Below are 20,173 nucleotides of genomic sequence, written 5' to 3'. Positions count from 1 at the left end.
CTTCTGCAAAACAATCATACTTCTCCTCCCTCATATCCTCCCACTTGCACAATCCAAAGCGCCTGTTCAGTACTTTCAACTCCCTTCTCCGACCACCCCCTCCTCCTCCTTCTTCATGCTTATCAGCTGAAGAATTTGCAACATACTTTACAGATAAATTGCAAAAATCCGTACTGTGTTTTCCACGCAGACATCAAACTCCATCTCCACTCCTCTTGTTGACTGCTCTCTTTCCAGTTTCTCTCCACTCTCCGAACATTCGCTCTCTTCCCTTATCTCCAAATCCCATCTATCCACCTGTTCTTTGGATCCTATCCCATCACATCTCATTCCACAGCTATCCACATCCCTCATCCCTGCCCTAACATCGCTGTTTAACCTATCCCTCTCCACCGGAATTTTTCCATCCTCCCTCAAGAGGGCTGTTGTAACATCACTACTTAAAAAACCATCTCTAGACCCCACCGAACTTGTTAACTACCGCCCAGTGTCACTTCTTCCATTTGCATCTAAATTACTTGAACGCCACATTCATGCTGAACTAAGTCAGTATTTATCTGCAAATTCCTTGCTTGATCAGTTCCAATCTGGCTTCCGGCCAAACCACTCCACAGAAACAGCCCTCACCAAAGTAGCTAATGATCTCCTCACAGCTAAATCCAAAGGCTATTATTCCATACTCATCCTTCTAGATCTGTCATCAGCATTCGACACTGTCGACCACACTCTACTCCTACAGATCCTTTCATCTATAGGAATAAAGGACCTCTCTCTCTCCTGGATATCTTCCTACCTCTGTGGAAGGTCTTTCACTGTTTCTTATTCAGATCAGGCCTCCTCTTCACATCCTCTGTCTGCAGGGGTACCTCAAGGCTCTGTCCTTGGTCCCCTCCTCTTCTCCATCTACATGCACGGTCTTGGTAACTTAATCAGCTCATTTGGTTTCCAATACCACCTATTTGCAGACGATACACAACTGTACCTCTCGGCCCCAGACCTTAACTCCCTCCTCACACGGGTTCCCGACTGCCTGTCCGCTAATTCCTCTTTCATGTCCTCTCGCTTCTTAAAACTTAATATGAATAAAACTGAACTAATAGTCTTTCCACCATCCCTGTCCACCCCTTTGCCTGATATTACAATAAATGTTAACAACACGTCTATAACATCAGTTCCCAAAGCACGGTGCTTGGGGGTAATATTTGATTCTTCTCTCTCATTTACTCCTCACATTAACTCCCTAACCAGCTCCTGCCATTTCCAACTGAAAAACATAGCACGTATCCGACCTTTTCTCTCCCATGACACAACCAAAATGTTAGTACATGCTCTTATTATATCTCGATTGAAGTATTGCAATATATTGCTTGGTGGACTTCCAACTAACCGACTAACACCGCTCAATTCTGTACTAAACTCTGCTGCTCGACTCATTCATCTCTCCTCTCGCTCTTCCTCTGCTGACCCTCTCTGTCAAGCTCTTCACTGGCTACCAATTAATGAAAGGATTCAGTTCAAACTCTTAACCCTAACCTACAAAGCTCTCCACAATCTCTCTCCCCTGTACATCTCCTCACTAGTCTCCAGATACCAACCCAACCGAAATCTCAGATCTGCACATGAGCTTCTTCTATCCTCTTCTACAATTACCTCCTCACATTCACGTGTACAAGACTTCTCACGTGCCTCACCCCTCCTCTGGAATGCCCTTCCACAACACATCCGCCACTCTCCCACCTTTGAAATCTTTAAACGCTCCCTCAAAACCCACCTTTTCCGACAAGCATATTCTCTAGCTTAGGCCATGCACCCACTAAATAACCTAATTACGTACTGCCTTTACATATACCGTATACATCCCCACCTCTTGTTTCCACCCCATTCCTTTAGATTGTAAGCTCGCAAGGGCAGGGCTCTCACCCTTTTGTGTCATGGACTGTTATTAATTTAATTGCTTGCACACTGTTAGACATTTATACATTTTAGTCATCATGTTAAATCAAATTGTAATCAGCAGTGCTGTATCTTGTATCAGTGTTTATATTTGATGTATATCATTGTCTGTATCATTATGTATCCCTTGTTTGTTTTCTTACATTGTACAGCGAATATGTTGGCGCTTTATAAATAAATAATAATAATAATAATAACCCCCTTGGCACTATGATTTTAGGGTCTTAAAGTGCTACAATTTGTTTGCACCCTTTAAAATCCTAAAACCCCGAAACAATCATGCTGCTAGGGAGATCTGCAGCAACTCAGCACAGACTCAGCTCCCTGGGATCCAGCGCTGCAGTTCTCCCTCTGTCCTCTGGGTGGTGCTGTAACCCTATAGTATTGTCGGCTGACGACAGACGAGGATCTCACCAGGGGGAAGCAGAGCCTCGGAGGAGAGGAAGAAGAATGGTCGCCGACGTCGGTATCTCCCGGGAGGTGTGTTAAAATGCCCCCCGCGCGCAATACTCTGCAATAACCTTCCGGTGGCTACCATGAATTCAGCTCGGGGTTACCGCTCCTGGCATGTTTTTTCCACCCCGAGCTGAACTCGTAATTACCGCCAAGGAGGTTAAAGCAAACCTACTTTAACTCTTCCTGTATTGGAAAACAATACAGGACTCTTTTCTTCGCTACTAATATTCTATATCTTAGCTGTACAACACATACAATTCATTATCTCATATATTTATTTCCGCATATGGTTTGCTTTAAATGTTTATGCATCAGTTAAGGGGCCCATACACTGGTTGATTTCAGCCATCGATCGATCAGAAATCGATTCTATCGAATTCCCTGACCGATCAATTTGCAGCCTGTTTCGATCGATTTGATCTATTTGACAGGATGAAAAATCGGGGTTGATCTGCTGCTGGCAGCAGATCGATGGCCCATAGAGTTGCATTGGATCTAATGGTCCAATAATGCATTTAGATGGATTTCCAATAGATTTCATTCTGAAATCTATTGGAAATCTGTTCCTAGCGTGTGGCACACATCAGATAGATTCCTGTCAGATTCAAGTTGACAGGCATCTGACAGAAATCTATCTGATGGTCGAAGTCCAAACAAATAAAAAAAGAGTACCATAGTGACCAAGTGCAATAGGGGTTGCAGAGGTTGCGACCGCATCGGGGCCCTTGGGCCAGAGGGGCCCCGAAGGGCCCTCCCTCAACTACAGTATTAGCTCTCTATTAGTCCTGTGCTCATAGTAATCACTTCTATAGATACTTTGAATAGTGGTAATCATTAACACACTGCTCCCCATTCCCTTCTTGCACCTCTGACACTGTAGTTGCCATTGGCAGGTTTTGGTGCGCCGTATCAATTGCTATGTATAGAGTGCTTGGGGGGCCCCATGTAAAACTTGCATCGGGGCCCACAGCTCCTAAGCTATGCCACTGCTGCTGATTCATCACCTCCTCTGTTTGCTTTTGTATTTAATTGCTGTACTTTAACAACCATGTCTCTAGCTGGCTATAACATTGTGCCGTAAGGTAGAGATATAAACTCATTATTGAGTGCCACTTGAGTGATAATAAAGTGTAGCCATTAGTATAGCGGGCATAGCAGAATACCATAACAGTCCCTTTCTTTCATTATACTCTCACTTCCTGCAGCACTAAAGCCCTTATTTTGTGAAAGCATTATTTTTAATTATCTTCCATATTTATCGGATTAGGGGAGAAGGAATCATGAAAGAAGTTCAGCTGCATAAGAGGTACAGTCCATTAATAGCTAGTAAATCTGGTGAATTAAAGATGACTGGACTAATACAAAACCACGATATCACTTCCCGGACTTTAGTGGGGAAAAAATCAGTTTCAATGTTTAAAGGGAACTTCAGCCTAAACAAACATACTGTCATTCATTTACATTAGTTATGTTAATCAAAATAGATAGGTAGTATAATGTCTTACCCACCCTGTTTTAAAAGAACAACAGGCAAATGTTTGTGATTTCATGGGGGCAGCCATCTTTTTGGTTGAAAGGAGGTGACAGGGAGCATGAGATACAGTTCCAACTGTCCTGTGTCCTGATCACCCCTCCCAGCTGTGCACGCTAGGCTTCAAATCTCAAATTCAAAATAAAAAATATTTGCACCACAACAGCAGAACGAGAACAACAACATCTGAAATCCCATCATGCTTTGCACAGCACCAAGGGAAAAATGACCAGGTTGATTTATTTGATGGGGCGGAGCTTTGCTTCTGTGCAGCTAAAAATGAGGCTTGGGTAAGAAAAACGAAGTTCTGATGCTGTGAAACTGAAACACCAAGTGTTTTCAGTGCTGGTGAGTAGAGCTTTAGTCTGGAGGTTCACTTTAAGGTAGTATTTAAAGGGGTAAGAATATTTTTTTTATTTTTACCGCTGCCGACGACCCTGTTGGGGAGGCGTACAAAATGTGCCTGGAAAAATGGGCATCTTCTGCAGCACTTTACAGAGTACATGAACATGTCACTGACTGTCCTCAGATGAGCTCACAATCTAATCCTACCATAGTCATAGTTTAATTCCTACCATATTATTATTATTATGTATTTATATAGGACTGGCATCTCCTGCAGCACTTTACATAATATATAGTCATGTCACTGACTGTTCTCAGAGGAGCTCACAATCTAATACTAACATAGTCATAGTATAATGTCCTACCATATTATCATCATTTATTTATACAGCACTGACGTCTTCTGCAGAACTTTAAAGGGTACATAGTCGTACCACTGACTGTCCCCAGAGGAGCTCACAATGTAATCCCTGCATAGCCATAGCCTAACGTCCTACCACATTATTATTATATACTAGCTGATTGCCCGGCGCTGCCCGGGTATGTATTTGGCTGGTGTTGGCTCCGTCTATTTTTTCTAGCCCTAACACACAATTACTCAATGACCAAGTTTGTGAGCTTTGCGGTCTTTGGTATCAATAATTTGCATTGAAATTAAAAAACTGATTGGCTGTTTGTGGCTCCACACCCTTTTCTAAATTTGAACCCCAGTCACCCAATGACCAACTGTACCAGGTTTGAGGCCTGTGCCATTAACAGTGCAAGAATGGTAGCAATTAAATATTCCCCTTGAAAAGCAATAGGTGAAGTTTGATTCACTTTTGTAGACTCCACCAACTTTTCTGAATATTAATCTCAGTCACCCAGTGACCAACTGTGCAAAGTTTGAGAACCCTGCCATTAACAGTGTAAAAATGGCTGCAGTTTACATTTTCCCAGGGAAATTTGTATTTGTCTCCACCCACTGATGACCCAGTATTGCCCTGTATGTATTTGACTGGTGTTGGCTCCGCCCACTTTCTAACCCTAACACACAAACACTCAATGACCAAGTTTGTGAGCTTTGGGGTCCTTGGCATCAATAATTTGTATATTCTCATGAAATGAAACAAATCAGATTGGCTGTTTGTGGCTTCACCCCCTCTCCAGCATTTGAACCCCAGTCACCCAATGATCAACTGTAGCAGGTTTGAAGCATCTGCTATTAGCAGTGTAAAAATGGCAGCAATTTAAATATTCCCCTTGAAAATCAACAGGTGAATTTTGATTGGCTATTATAGGCTCCACCCACTCCCCTGAATATTAATCTCAGTCACCCAGTGACCATCTGGGCAAAGTTTGAGAACCCTGCCATTAACAGTGTAAGAATGGCTGCAGTTTATATTTTCCCAGTGAAATTTAGTTTTGGTTCCGCCCACTTTTTGTAACCTGGACACACAGTCACTCAATTACCAATTTTGTGAGCTTTGGGGTCCTTGGCATCGATAATTTTTACTTTCCCATGAAATGGAACAAATCTGATTGACTGTGGCTTTGTCCCCTTTTCTGAATTTGAACCCCAGTGACCCAATGACCAACTGTACCAGGTTTGAGGCTTGTGCCATTAACAGTGCAAGAATGGCAGCAATTTTAATATTCTCCTTGAAAAGCAATATGTGATTTTTGATTGGCATTTTTAGGCTCCACCCACTTTTCTGAATATTAATCCCAGTCACCCAGTAACCAGCTATGCAAAGTTTGAGAACCCTGCCATTAACAGTGAGGAAAGGCTGCAGTTTACAATTTCCCAGAAAAATCTGTTTTTGACTCCACCCAGTCTTTGTAACCTTGACACACACTCACTCAATGAACAGGTTTGTGAGCTTTTGGGTTCCTGGCACCAAATTCTGCTAATGGAAGCAGTTTATCCAGCAAGGAAATCTGATTGGCTGTGTTTGGCTCCGCCCCTTTACTGAATTTGAACCCCAGACACTTAACAACCGACTGTAGCAGGTTTGAGGCCTCTGCCATTAACAGTGTAAGAATGGCTGCAGTTTCAATATTCCCCTTAAAAATCAATAGGTGAATTTTGATTGGCTCTTGTAGGCTCCACCTACTTTTCCGAATATTAATCCTAGTCACCCAGTGACCAACTGTGTGAAGTTTGAGAACCCTGCCATGAACAGTGTAAGAAAAGCTGTAGTTTATATTTTCCAATGTAAAAAGTTAGTTGTTTTTGGCTCCACCCACTATTTCTAACCTTAACATACAATCACTCAATGAAAGTTTATGAGCTTTGGGGTCCTTGGCATAAATAAGTTGCATTTTACCATTGAAATTAAACAAATCTGATTGGCTGTATTTGGCCCGCTCCCTTCAGAATTTAAACCCCAGTCTCCCAGTGGCTGACTGTACCAGATTTGAGGCCTCTGGCATTAAGAGTGTATGAATGGCAGCAATGTAAATATTTCCCTTGAAAATCAAAAGGTGAATTTTGATTGGCTGCTGTAGGCTCCACCCACTTCCCTGAATATTAGTCCCAGTCACCCAGTGGCCAACTGTGTCATGTTTGAGAACCCTGCCAATAAGATAACGGCTGAAATCAATCTAACAAATCTGATTGGCTGCTTGTGGCTCCACCCCTTTAGTGAATTTGGACCCCAGTCACCCAATGACTGACTGTGTCAGGTTTGAGGCCTCTGCCATTAACAGTGTAAGAATGGTAGCAATGTAAATATTCCCCCTGAAAATCAATAGGTCAATTTTGATTGGCTGTTGTAGGCTCCACCCACATTTCTGAATATTCATCCCAGTCACCCAGTGGCTAATTGTGTAAAGTTTGGGAACCCTGTCATGTTAAAAATTTAGTTGTTGGCACCGGCCACTTTTTCTAACCTTGACATACAGTCACTCAGTTCTCAAGTTTATCAGCTTTGGGGTCCTTGCTATCAATACTTTGTATATTCCCATTGAAAAATAAACAAATATGGCTGTTTGTGGCCCTACCCCCTTTCTGAATTTGAACCCTAATCACCCAATGACTGACTGTATCAGGTTTGAGGCATTTGCTATTAACAGTATAAGAATGGTAGAAGCTTAAATATTCCCTTTGAAAATCAAAAGATGCATTTTTATTGGCTGTTGTAGGCTCCACCCACCTTTCAAAATCGTAATCTCATTCACCCAGTGACAAACTGTGCAAAGTTTGAGAACCCTGCCATTAACGGTGTAAGAATGGCTGCAGTTTAACATTAACAGTGTAAGAATATTTTCCCAGTAAATGTTATTTTTGGCTCCGCCCACTTTTTTTTAACCTGGACACACAGTCACTCAATGACCAAGTTTGTGAGCTTTCAGGTTCCTGGCATCAAAAATGTGTGAATGGAAGCAGTTTATCCAGCAAGGAAATCTGATTGGCTGTTTGTGGCCCCGCCCCTTTAGTGAATTTGAACCCCAGTCACCCAATGACCGACTGTAGCAAGTTTGAAGCCTCTGTCATTAAAAGTGTAAGAATGGCAGCAGTTTAAATATTCCCCTTAAAAATCAATAGGCGAATTTTGATTGGCTGTTGTAGGCTCCACCCACTTTCTTGAATCTTAATCGCATTCACCCAGTGACCAACTGTGGCAAGTTTGAGGACTCTGCGATTAACAGTCTAAGAATGGCTGCAGTTTATATTTTCCCAATTAAAATGAATGGCTGAAATTCCATTGGCTGTTTTATGCTCCGCCCACTTTTCCTGGATTTATAACCTCGGTCACCAAGTGACCCACTGTGCCAAGTGTGGGGACTCTGGCTAGAATAGTGTGAAAATGGCAGCCTTTTACATTTTTTCCATTGACTTGAATGGGTGAAATCTGATTTTCTGTTTGTAACTCCGCCCAGCTGTGTAAGGGGGACACTAGACCCCCAGAACATATCATCCCAGGTAGTAAGGGACCTGTATACCAAGTTTCATTCAAATCGGTCAAGCCGTTTTTGAGTGATCGCGGCACATACACACATACATACATACATACATCTGATTTTATATATATAGATTTATTTAGGCCTGAAATCTTCTTCAGCGCATTACAGAGTACATAGCCATGGCACTGACTGTCCTCAAAGGAGCTCACAATCTTATCCTCCTACCATAGTCAGAGTCTAATGTCCTACCATATTATTATTATTATTATTATTATTACGTATATAAAAAGCTCTGACATCTTCTGCAGCAGTTTACAGAGTACATAGTCATGTCACTGATAGAGATGGCCCGAACGGTTCGCATGCAAACTTATTCGCACAAACTTTGGTGGTTCGCGTTCGCAATCGTATGTGAACTTTATTGCGGTTCGACCCGCCCCCTATATTACATCATTAGGGTCAACTTTGACCCTCTACATCACAGTCAGCAGGCACAGGGTAGCCAATCAGGCTACACTCCCTCCTGGAGCCACCCCCCCTTATAAAATGCAGGCACCGTCAGCCATTTCACTCACTCGTGTGGCTGCAGTAATTAGAGAAGGGTGAGAACCTTGCTGCTGCCAGGGAAAGCTTAGTTAGGCTCTTGTGTTAGGCTTGTTAGGTTGCTCCTTCTTGCTGATCTTATTGCTTAAAAGCACTCCTCATCCTCAACAGCTCTTTTGAGAGCTATTGTTGTTCTTGTGATCTATTTTTTTTTTTTTGTGTGTGTGTCCCACAGTCACTTGTGTTGCATATACAGCCTTGGTAATTCCTTCTGTGCCACTGCCAGGCCCAGCAAATTCAGTGACTACCTGTGTGTGTGACAGGCAGCTGCACATTTGTAATAACAATCACTGCATACACACCTGTTGTTGTTGTTCAGTGCACCTACCTACCTACATGACAGCACCTGTTCAGGGTACCTGTGTGTGTGACAGGCAGATACACATTTGTAATAACAATCACTGCACACCCAGCTGTTGTTGTTCAGTGCATCTACCTACCTATCTACCTACGTGACCGCACCTGTTCAGGGTACCTGTGTGTGTGACAGGCAGCTGCATATTTGTAATACCAGTCACTGCATACCTGTTCACTGCACCTGTGTGTCCACACGCTGTTTTATATACTAGTCCGTGCATATCTGTTAACTGCACCTGTGTAACCGCACATTGTTGTACCAGCAGTCACTGCAACCTGCTCACTGCACTTGTGTAACCGCACATTGTTGTACCAGCAGTCTCTGCAATCTGTTCACTGCACCTGTGTAACTGCACATTGTTGTACCAGCAGTCACTGCAACCTGTTAACTGCACCTGTGTAACCGCACATTGTTGTACCAGCAGTCACTGCAACCTGTTCACTGCACCTGTGTAACCATACATTGTATTAGTCAAGTCAGTGCATACCTTTCACTTCATCCCCCCCAATATGGACAAAACAATCTCATGCAGGTGAAAACTCTTGCTGAACATGCTGCATACAACTGCTATCACACACTCGCTTATTCACATGTCTCTTAGCAAACCTGAGATGACCCCAGAGAGGATGGAAAACCCTAACCACTATAGTTTAGTTACTCCATCCCAGGTTAGCCTCATCACTTATGATGATATCCACCCTGGATATACCTTAGAAAATAAAGCCCATTTTCTAACTTTTTCCAGTAAACGAGGTAGTGGAAGTCAGACGCGTAGTAATAGCCAGAAAAGCCATGGTGACTGCTATGGGGCCCTGGAGCAGTGATCTTCTAGTCAGTGTCTCCACCTTGTGACACTAGGTCTGTGTCCATGTTGCACATACACTGTGCATTACATACACTGCCATGTGCACTCATATCCGTGTGGTAGGTTATTATAGCTTATATGTACAATGTACATCCAAAAACGAACTGCAGAATTTTGGATACTGGAAATATCTGCTAATAGAATATTGGTAAAAATTACTGATATTCATACTATTGTGTAGTGGTAATTCTGATGGTAAAATATTGGTGTATTTCACCATCACTAAACCTAACCCTTTCTCACACAATCCCACTTTCTACCGATACCTAATTGACCACCCTCACTTCTGCCTAACCTCCCCCCATCAATGCCTAACCTTAACCAACCCTCCACCCATTCCTAACCCTAACACCCACCCACCACCACCACAAACCAGCTGATACCTGCACAATCTTTACTGCAAGATGCGATAATTATTGGTTGCTGATGACGTTTGGGCAATGCCTAACTCTAACCAACCCCCCACCTATGCATAACCTTAACCGACAGCCCCCCACCTCCTCTACCATTGCATAACCCGAACTGACCATCGACCCATGCCTAACCCTAACTCCCCCATCCCCTGCAAACTCCACTGATATCTGCACCACCTTTACTGCGAGACATGATAATGATTGCGTGCTGCCAAAATGTTGGTGTCCAAACTTCTGCAGCATCTCTGTGTTCAAATCCCGTTAAGTCATGACCAAACCCCTTGGGTGACAGTGCTGGGCCGAGGCTGTTCAGACACCTCGCTATCCTCCTGCTATGGGATGGGGGGGGGGGGGGGTAAGAGTAGTGCACAAGGAGCATTGCAAAGTGGGCGAGATGAGTGGTGAGTACAATGCTCTCAGCCAAAGTTCGGCTGAGTCACTCCACCAAGCAAATCAATCACTGGCATGCCGAGGGCGATTGGGCGTCCCTGTACACAACCCAGGTTCTCGGCAGAGGCCCGTCATTATCGACCGCTTTGTCTGGGTTTAATCTAGCGTGCATACATAGTTTTAGTCTGTTGGTCCCATCAAAATCCTGTTATAAGGCCCCATCATTCCAAGTTATTGTATTATAGAAGCAGATGTTCACTATAACAAATAGCGTGCCTTATCAGAGTTAACACACATTATCAAAGTTAGAATGTCTTATCAGAGTAGCATAGTGAGCACTACGAACTTATGCCTGCTAATTGGCAATTACGAGAGCTCCACTCATCCTGCCCTGAGCGCCTGCGGGTCCAATCACTTTAAAGGACATTATCCCCGATTGTCAAGTGACAGGCCGCCTATTGGGCCAATCAAAGTGCAGGGATAATGTCCTTTAAAGTGATTGGACCCGCAGGGGCTCAGGGCAGGACGAGTTGAGCTCTCATCATTGCCAATTAGAAGGGCAATAGTTCGTAGCGCTCACTATGCTACTTTGACAAGGCATGTTAACTCTGATAACGTGTGTTAACCCTGATAAGGTGTGTTAACTCCGATAAGGCATGTTGAATCTGATAAGGCATGTTAACTCTGATAAGGTACGCTATTTGTTATAGTGAATCAACCATACTGTTTCTGATTCAAATCAGGTTTACGACAAGGGGAAGAGCAGCAGCCACATCAGCCTCTTTCAGGATTTTTGTGCGTCTGCCATATCTCTTTCAGCTGTAATTAGCTGTTTGATTGGTGTTTGCCTTTGATATTTGCAGTACGGCAATACCTCTTCAGCTCCCGCCACAGATAACGGAAACGCCTGGCTTTCTCTTCCCTCTACACTAAACCCTTGATTAGCCTTGTTCGGAAACATAAATGGCATCTGCCTGTCATGCAGACTAGTGATGGCGGGGTAGTCATTTCATGTAATTAGAGGTAATCATGTCACTTTTATGTTCGGAGTCTCCACAAGCCACTGAGATGACACACTAAAAACTATGCATATTTAATGCTGACAATATAATAGTGTGATGGGATTCCGTAGGAGGAAAGGGAAGGGGAATGATTTATTTTACAATCTTGAATGCAAAAAAAATAAATCTGTCAGTAAAGTGTACGGGAAACGCAAGTCTACTATAAGAAACAAAAAAATGCCAAATTATGGGTAAAAACGTTCTCCTGCTGCTCTCCTGCAGCTACTTATTCGAAACATTTACACTCACCCACCCGAACCCTTAAGATTTCACTTTCTGGGGTCCTTAGCTTTTAGAGAATGTGTCCACCCTTCTGTGTGGTAGTGAATAGTACTGGAGGAGGAGGCATGGCAGCACAGGACACTGATAGGTGCAGGGTGGAAGGAGGAGGCATTGCAGCACAGGACACTAATAGGTGGCGGGTGGAAGAGGTAGGCATGGCAGCCCAGGACACTGATAGGTGCAGGGTGGAAGGAGGAGGCATGGCATCCCAGGAGACTGATAGGTGCAGGGTGAAAGGAGGCGGCATGGCATCCCAGGACACTGATAGGTGCAGGGTGGAAGGAAGAGTCATGGCAGCACAGGGAAACTGATAGGTGCAGGGTGGAAGGAGGCGGCATGGCAGTCCAGGACACTGATAGGTGCAGGGTGGAAGGAGGAGGCATAGCAGCACAGTGTCACTGATAGGTGCAGGATGTAAGGAGGAGGCATGGCATCCCAGGACACTGATAGGTGCAGGATGTAAGGAGGAGGCATGGCAGCCCAGGACATTGATAGGTACAGGGCGGCCTGGTAAAATATTCGGTGCGGCCACAAGTCACCAAAGAGGCCATACTGCGCTTGTGCAGTGAGTCTGGGTCAAAGGACGCCGACCGCTCTGACCAGGACCTGGAAGATGGCAGCAATAGCGGGCGAACGCAGGCAGACGCCGGGCCACAGGAGGTGCGATAAGCTTATGCACGCCTACACACACACACACACACATACACCATCATTTTTAGAATTTAATAAGAACTAAGGTATCCTTCAACAAAACATTTGGCCTACAACTTAGACTAGGTTTTAGATTTTGCATCTTTACATGATTGAGTTTTGACACCTCTGCTCTAGTGATTTCTCTGTGTGACTTACAGGCATTTACACAGAATTCAGCATGTAACATCCATGTATTTTTGAACCACAAATGAGCCTTGTCAGCATTCTATTTTCCCAACCATTACAAAGAGTGAAGTTGGACCTGAAACTTTTTAATTGGACCTTGGCCATTGAAGTTCTTGGGAAGGGAATAAAGTTTTCATACTCGGGACTTAAATGAAATGTCTAATTGTGTTATATGGGAGGCAATTCACGGCAATGTTCCAGTGGAGCCTTCGGAAAATAGGTCAGAACAACAGACTGACAATTAGAAGGCTAGTGATTGGTGATTGTCACAGCAGGTTAGCAATAAAGAGAGTGAGAGGCTCATAACAAGAGCTTGCATCAAGCGGTTAGGCTGCTATTTAGTAAGCTGACGACTTTGCGGGTAGTGATTTAAGTTCTGTCCGTTGCAGCCTATAAAGATGAGAAATATTAAGCAGCATTGGCTCCCTAAGATTTCTGCTAATAGGGGAGCCAGTGCTGACTCCTCTATTAGCAGTCTCCAATTGATGGATTGGAGATTGCTCTCTCTTCAACTGTGGGAGGCTGCGGCAGTCTTCAGGAGCCCGAGTGCTCCCAAAAACAGGCCGCTCCATACTGCGCATGTGCGAGTAAGCGTGCTCCCACATGTGCAGTACAGAGAAGCGGTCTTTGGGAGCAGTCAGGCTCCCGAGCCTTCCGCAGCAGAAAAGATAGCAGTCTCTATCTCATCGGTGCTAACGGGGCAGCCAACAATGGAACACGGGCACCATAGGAGAAACGGGTAGGCTCTAAAGGACCCAGAGCCTGAGTGTGGGTATCTTTTAAAAAAAAATTAACTTCAGACTCCCTTTAAACCAGACTTCAGTAAATGGCAAGAGGTGGATATTTCCTCCCTCAATAAATTATATAGTAGCAGTCTAATATTCTTAGCTTCGGAACTCTACAAAACAAATACCAAATCCCTAATTGTCAAACATTTGCTCATCATAGACTCAAATGTTAGATTATCTCACACAAAATATCTGTCTCACTGCTGTCTAAACCAATAGATTTGTTTTAAAGTGGTAATACTCACTTCAGTGGTGGGATCTCACTGTGGTATAGAACCATATTTTCATCCAAACAACCTTCATTTGACACGTATCTCAAGGTATGCTCCTTTCACCTCAGCACCCTAAATCAATCCTCGGATAACATCCAAGATATTCAATTACGGTAGCCTCAAAGCTATCCATATGTATGTCCCATTCTGAATCACTACAAAAAATATTTCTCAAGGAAACTAGCCCAATTTGACCACTCTCTTTCCCATCCATGCTGGTGGGATTGTGGACAACTGGGGACCTTATCGCATGTCTCATGGGACTGTCTAATAATAACTCATTTTTGGAAGAAATACCTTATTAGAGGACATCTAATAGATGTTATATACTACCAACATTCTCCCTTTCACCAGCATTAGCACTGCTGAATGTGGGAATTTCCACTAAACCAAGGCATATTACACTTTCATTTTTCATATACTAGCCGCTGCAAGACACTCTATAACCTATTCTTTCATTGCATAATATGGATCACTAATCTTTTTGCTGATTTTCCCTTATTTATTGTGCATCAGCACTAAAGCTCAATATGTTCATTGTAATGTGCACCATAGGATCTTGCTGTTTGTATATGTTTACAAAAATTGCTAATAAAACTTGTTTATTTACATAGTTACATAGTTATTTGGGTTGAAAAAAGACATACATCAATCGAGTTCAACCAGAGAACAAAATACAACACCAGCCTGCTCCCTCACATATCCCTATTGATCCAGAGGAAGGCGAAAAACCCTTACAAGGCATGGTCCAATTAGCCCCAAAAGGGAAAAAATTCCTTCCCGACTCCAGATGGCAATCCCTGGATCAACATCATTGGGCATTACCTAGTAATTGTAGCCATGGATGTCTTTCAATGCAAGGAAAGCATCTAAGCCCCCTTTAAATGCAGAATTTGCCATAACTACTTCCTATGGCAATACATTTCACATCTTAATCACTCTTACTGTAAAGAACCCTTTCCTAAATAAATGTCTAAAATGTTTTTCCTCCACACGCAGATCATGTCCTCTAGTCCTTTGCTCTCTGACATATGTATACATGTTAATTAGATCCCCTCTAAGGCGTCTTTTCTCTAGACTAAATAAACCCAGTTTATCTAACCTTTCTTGGTAATTGAGACCTTCCATCCCACCTATCAATTTTGTTGCTCGTCTCTGCACCAGCTCTAAAACTGCAATATCGTTCCTGTAATGTGGTGCCCAGAACTGAATTCCATATTCCAGATGTGGCCTTACTAGAGAGTTAAACAGGGGCAATATTATTCTAGCATCTCAAGTTTTTATTTCCCTTTTAATGCATCCCAAAATTTTGTTAGCTTTAGCTGCAGCAGCTTGGCATTGAGTACGATTATTTAACTTGTTGTCGATGAATACTGCTAAGTCCTTCTCCAAGTTTGATGTCCCCAACTGTATCTCATTTATTTTGTATGGTGCTAGACCATTGGTACAACCAAAATGCATGACTTTACATTTTTCAACATTGAATTTCATCTGCCATTTATGTGCCCATTAAAAAAAAAAAACTCTAAGCCAGTGCTGTCCAATTGGTACTCGCGAAGCTTTCTGCTGCCAGCTCCATGTCTGTGGTGTGAGAAGAGTCTTTCCCCCCTATAGGTCCTGGAAGGCAGAGCGGAAGCGGAGTGATCTTACCACACGCTGGGCTGGCTGCAGAGTTAGGAGATGATGTGGAGTGATCCACACTCCAACCACAACACTCGGAACTCATTACTGGCCGGCTCAGTGATGGGCGGGAGATTTGCAGCCGGAGCTGCACCACTGAATCCAGGAGATCAGCGCTGGAGGAGTCACCTCACAGGTGAGTTATTTATTTTTTGTTTTCAGGTGCCACCGTGCAAAGACAGACGACAGGAATGTCGAGGGACAGAGGACTCCAGAAAGCAGCTGAGTGTTACAGGAAGTGTAGAAGACTGCACCCAGAGGATCAGTTAGTAGTTTCTGCTGTACGAAGGGGAGGCTTGTGCTATTTTTGGCTGGTTGCTCAAACAACAGGCAAGCATACGTATCCTGCATTATGCAGTCCCCGCCTGTGTGAGATATTGGGGACTCCATTGTTTCTCACTTTTTCTTTTTGCCTCGGGTTCTCACTCTACGACCGCCTAACGCCGATCGGTGGCCACAGAGTGGCTCCCCCAGGTAAGGCTCCCCAGATTAGCGGTGATCCCCGCTGATTTACAGTGCTCCGCTCCGTAAACACGATCAGAGCTGGCAGGCTATAAACCAAAAAAAAAAAAACGTCCGCAAATGCTTGTCCAGTGCTGCGGTCTAGTGCAGCGCTGTATGGGGGACAGCTCTGTCACTAAGCTGCCCCCTTGAGAGGCTTACAATCTGATCGCTCTCATCGGCTGATGTCTATGAGAGGCAATCACATTGATTGACTCTCAGGGGGGAGGGAGGGAGGTTGGGGTTTTTATTAACAAAAAAACCTTCACAGTTATATTAATAAAAAAATGTTGCAGCAGCAATCAGAAGCCACCAACAGAAAGCTCTGTTGGTGGCAAGAAAAAGAGGCAAGATTAAATTCTGTGCTAAGCCGTATGGCCGTGCAGCACACTGTTAAAGAAAACCTGCAACTAAAAAAAGTTCCCCTGGGGGGTACTCACCTCGGGTGGGGGAAGCTCCGGATCCTATCGAGGCTTCCCCCGTCCTCCTGTGTCCCACGGCAGTCTCGCTCTGGCCCTCCGAACAGCGGGGATGTAAATATTTACCTTCCCGGCTCCAGCGCAGGTGCAGTATTGGCTTTTCACTCGGAGATAGGCGGAAATAGCCCATCGCCGTCGGGCCGATCTACTGCTCAGGTGCTAGTCTCCTGCGTAGTTGAGCAGACCCGACAGAGATCGGCTATTTCCGTCTATCTCCAAGCCACAACAGCGCCACCTGCTGGAGCCAGGGAAGGTAAATATCAAGCCTAGTCAGGCTTGTCGAGCAAGGATTGCGGGACGTTTCAGGGGAGCCAGCACTGTATTGCCTGCAGCTACAGGGATGGGGGAAGCTTCATTGGGACCCTGAGGCTTCCTCCTCTCGAAGTAAATACCCCCCAGGGGAGTTTTTTTCAGTACAGAGTCTCCTTAAAGCTGCAGAGTGCTGAATTTAAAAAAATGGCCTGGTCACTAGGGGGGTGTAAGCCTGTGGTCCTCAAGCAGTTAAGAATGAAAATCAGATTTTACAACCGGCAACCACTGACAAAATACTGTAGTTTTTAAATAAATGGGAGACAACTGTTCAATTTATGCCAAATTCGATTTGCATAACTCTCAGAACACATCTCTGGCATAGACTGATAATCCACAGTACCTCAATATCGGTTCCATTGTCATTTCCATCATCCAAGAACAGATCAGAGAGACCAGCCATGTCAGTGAAGTCATGGTTTGTGCTGGGCCGGTTCGTGTCCACGGAATGCCTCCTCCATCTGTGTCGGGAGAGGTGCAAGTCCACGGAAATGCTTTCATCCACCTTGGTTATGGGAGGAATGATGGGAGGAATAATAGAATAAGACACATCTGCAAATAAAAAAAAAACACATGATGAGATTGCAGACCTGAGTGTGATTTGTAATGTATCGCAAAGCTCATTTACAGACATAATAAAAAGAGCATTCAAAGTGCTTAAAGGGAACCAGAGACGAAGCACCCTTGTGTATTTTACCATATATATCAGTAAGAACATTAGAGAAAACACTTACCATGCTCTCTGTTTCATCCTCACTGCTAAAAGTGTCTGTTATCAGCTGTGATAAGAATCCCAGACTGAGCATTCAGTCTGGCTTTGCAGGGAATAATTATAGCTGAGTCATTATAGCAGAGCCAAATGGGGGCAGGCTTGGGCTTGAAAAGACACCAGAGAAGACAGACTCAGCTATAATCTTTCTGTAGCAAAGCTAGACTGAGTGCTCAGTCAGGGATTCTTATCAGAGGTGATAACAGTCAGATTAAACAGAGAACAATGAAACAAAGAGCAGATTAGGTGTTTACTGTCATGTTCCCACTGATTTATAAAGTAAAATACAAGAGGGTGCTTCATCGCTGGTGAAGGAATACTGAAGCCTGCTGGAAAAAAGAATTTCACTCACCTGGGGCTTCTACCAGCCCCCTGCACTTGTCCTGTCCCGCGTCGGTCCTCAACGATCCTCCGTTCCCCCGCCGCCAGCTAGTTTTGTTTTCGCCGACTCAGAGTCAGCAGGCCACTGCACCTGCACAGGACGCTCTTGCAGATGGCAACCTGTGCAAGGATACGTGTTGCCAGGACTGGGCAGGCGCAGTGGCCTGCTGACTCTGAGTCGGCGAAAACAAAACTAGCTGGCAGCGGAGGAACGGAGGATCATTGAGGACCATCGCAGGACAGGACGGCTGTAGGCGGGTGGTAGTGTTGGGCGAACATCTAGATGTTCGGGTTCGGGCCGAACAGGCCGAACATGGCCGCGATGTTCGGGTGTTCGACCCGAACTCCGAACATAATGGAAGTCAATGGGGACCCGAACTTTTGTGGTTTGTAAAGCCTCCTTGCATGCTACATACCCCAAATTTACAGGGTATGTGCACCTTGGGAGTGGGTACAAGAGGAAAAAAAAATTAGCAAAAAGAGCTTATAGTTTTTGAGAAAATCGATTTTAAAGTTTCAAAGGGAAAACTGTCTTTTAAATGCGGGAAATGTCTGTTTTCTTTGCACAGGTAACATGTTTTTTGTCGGCATGCAGTCATAAATGTAATACATATAAGAGGTTCCAGGAAAAGGGACCGGTAACGCTAACCCAGCAGCAGCACACGTGATGGAACAGGAGGAGGGTGGCGCAGGAGGAGAAGAAGGCCACGCTTTGTGAGACACAACAACCCCGGCCTTGCATGAGGGCAAGAAGCGTGCGGATAGCAGGCTTTGTACCGCCATGCAGTCATAAATGTAATAAAGATAAGTGGTTCAATAAACAGGGACCACGCGGCAACGCTAACCCAGCAGCAGCAGACGTGATGGAACAGGAGCAGGCGCAGGAGGAGAAGGCCACGCTTTGTGAGACACAACAACCCAGGCCTTGCATGAGGGCAAGAAGCGTGCGGATAGCATGCTTTGTACCGCCATGCAGTCATAAATGTAATAAAGATAAGTGGTTCAATAAACAGGGACCACGCGGCAACGCTAACCCAGCAGCAGCAGACGTGATGGAACAGGAGGAGGCGCAGGAGGAGAAGGCCACGCTTTGTGAGACACAACAACCCCGGCCTTGCATGAGGGCAAGAAGCGTGCGGATAGCATGCTTTGTACCGCCATGCAGTCATAAATGTAATAAAGATAAGTGGTTCAATAAACAGGGACCACGCGGCAACGCTAACCCAGCAGCAGCAGACGTGATGGAACAGGAGCAGGCGCAGGAGGAGAAGGCCACGCTTTGTGAGACACAACAACCCAGGCCTTGCATGAGGGCAAGAAGCGTGCGGATAGCATGCTTTGTACCGCCATGCAGTCATAAATGTAATAAAGATAAGTGGTTCAATAAACAGGGACCACGCGGCAACGCTAACCCAGCAGCAGCAGACGTGATGGAACAGGAGGAGGCGCAGGAGGAGAAGGCCACGCTTTGTGAGACACAACAACCCAGGCCTTGCATGAGGGCAAGAAGCGTGCGGATAGCATGCTTTGTACCGCCATGCAGTCATAAATGTAATAAAGATAAGTGGTTCAATAAACAGGGACCACGCGGCAACGCTAACCCAGCAGCAGCAGACGTGATGGAACAGGAGCAGGCGCAGGAGGAGAAGGCCACGCTTTGTGAGACACAACAACCCAGGCCTTGCATGAGGGCAAGAAGCGTGCGGATAGCATGCTTTGTACCGCCATGCAGTCATAAATGTAATAAAGATAAGTGGTTCAATAAACAGGGACCACGCGGCAACGCTAACCCAGCAGCAGCAGACGTGATGGAACAGGAGCAGGCGCAGGAGGAGAAGGCCACGCTTTGTGAGACACAACAACCCAGGCCTTGCATGTGGACAAAAAGCGTGCGGATATAGCAGCAATGCTTTTTGCCGCCATGCAGTCATAAATGTAATACAGATGAGAGGTTCAATAAACAGGGCCCG

The 20,173-nt window shown here is 44.7% G+C and overlaps 1 protein-coding gene across 1 annotated transcript in view; it reads right to left on the bottom strand.

The window, feature by feature from the left end:
- The window catches only part of PLXDC2 (plexin domain containing 2), a 634,490-nt gene that overhangs the window by 349,256 nt on the left and 265,061 nt on the right, over nt 1-20,173 (bottom strand). Inside the window, exon 2 of the mRNA XM_068235593.1 lies at nt 17,397-17,605. Coding sequence (XP_068091694.1) covers nt 17,397-17,605 — 209 coding nt within the window. The remainder of the gene's footprint in view (nt 1-17,396; nt 17,606-20,173) is intronic.

This window comes from Hyperolius riggenbachi, chromosome 5, assembly GCF_040937935.1.
Source record: "Hyperolius riggenbachi isolate aHypRig1 chromosome 5, aHypRig1.pri, whole genome shotgun sequence".
Classification (NCBI taxonomy): Eukaryota; Metazoa; Chordata; class Amphibia; order Anura; family Hyperoliidae; genus Hyperolius; species Hyperolius riggenbachi.
This window is presented reverse-complemented; position numbering and strand designations above follow the sequence as displayed.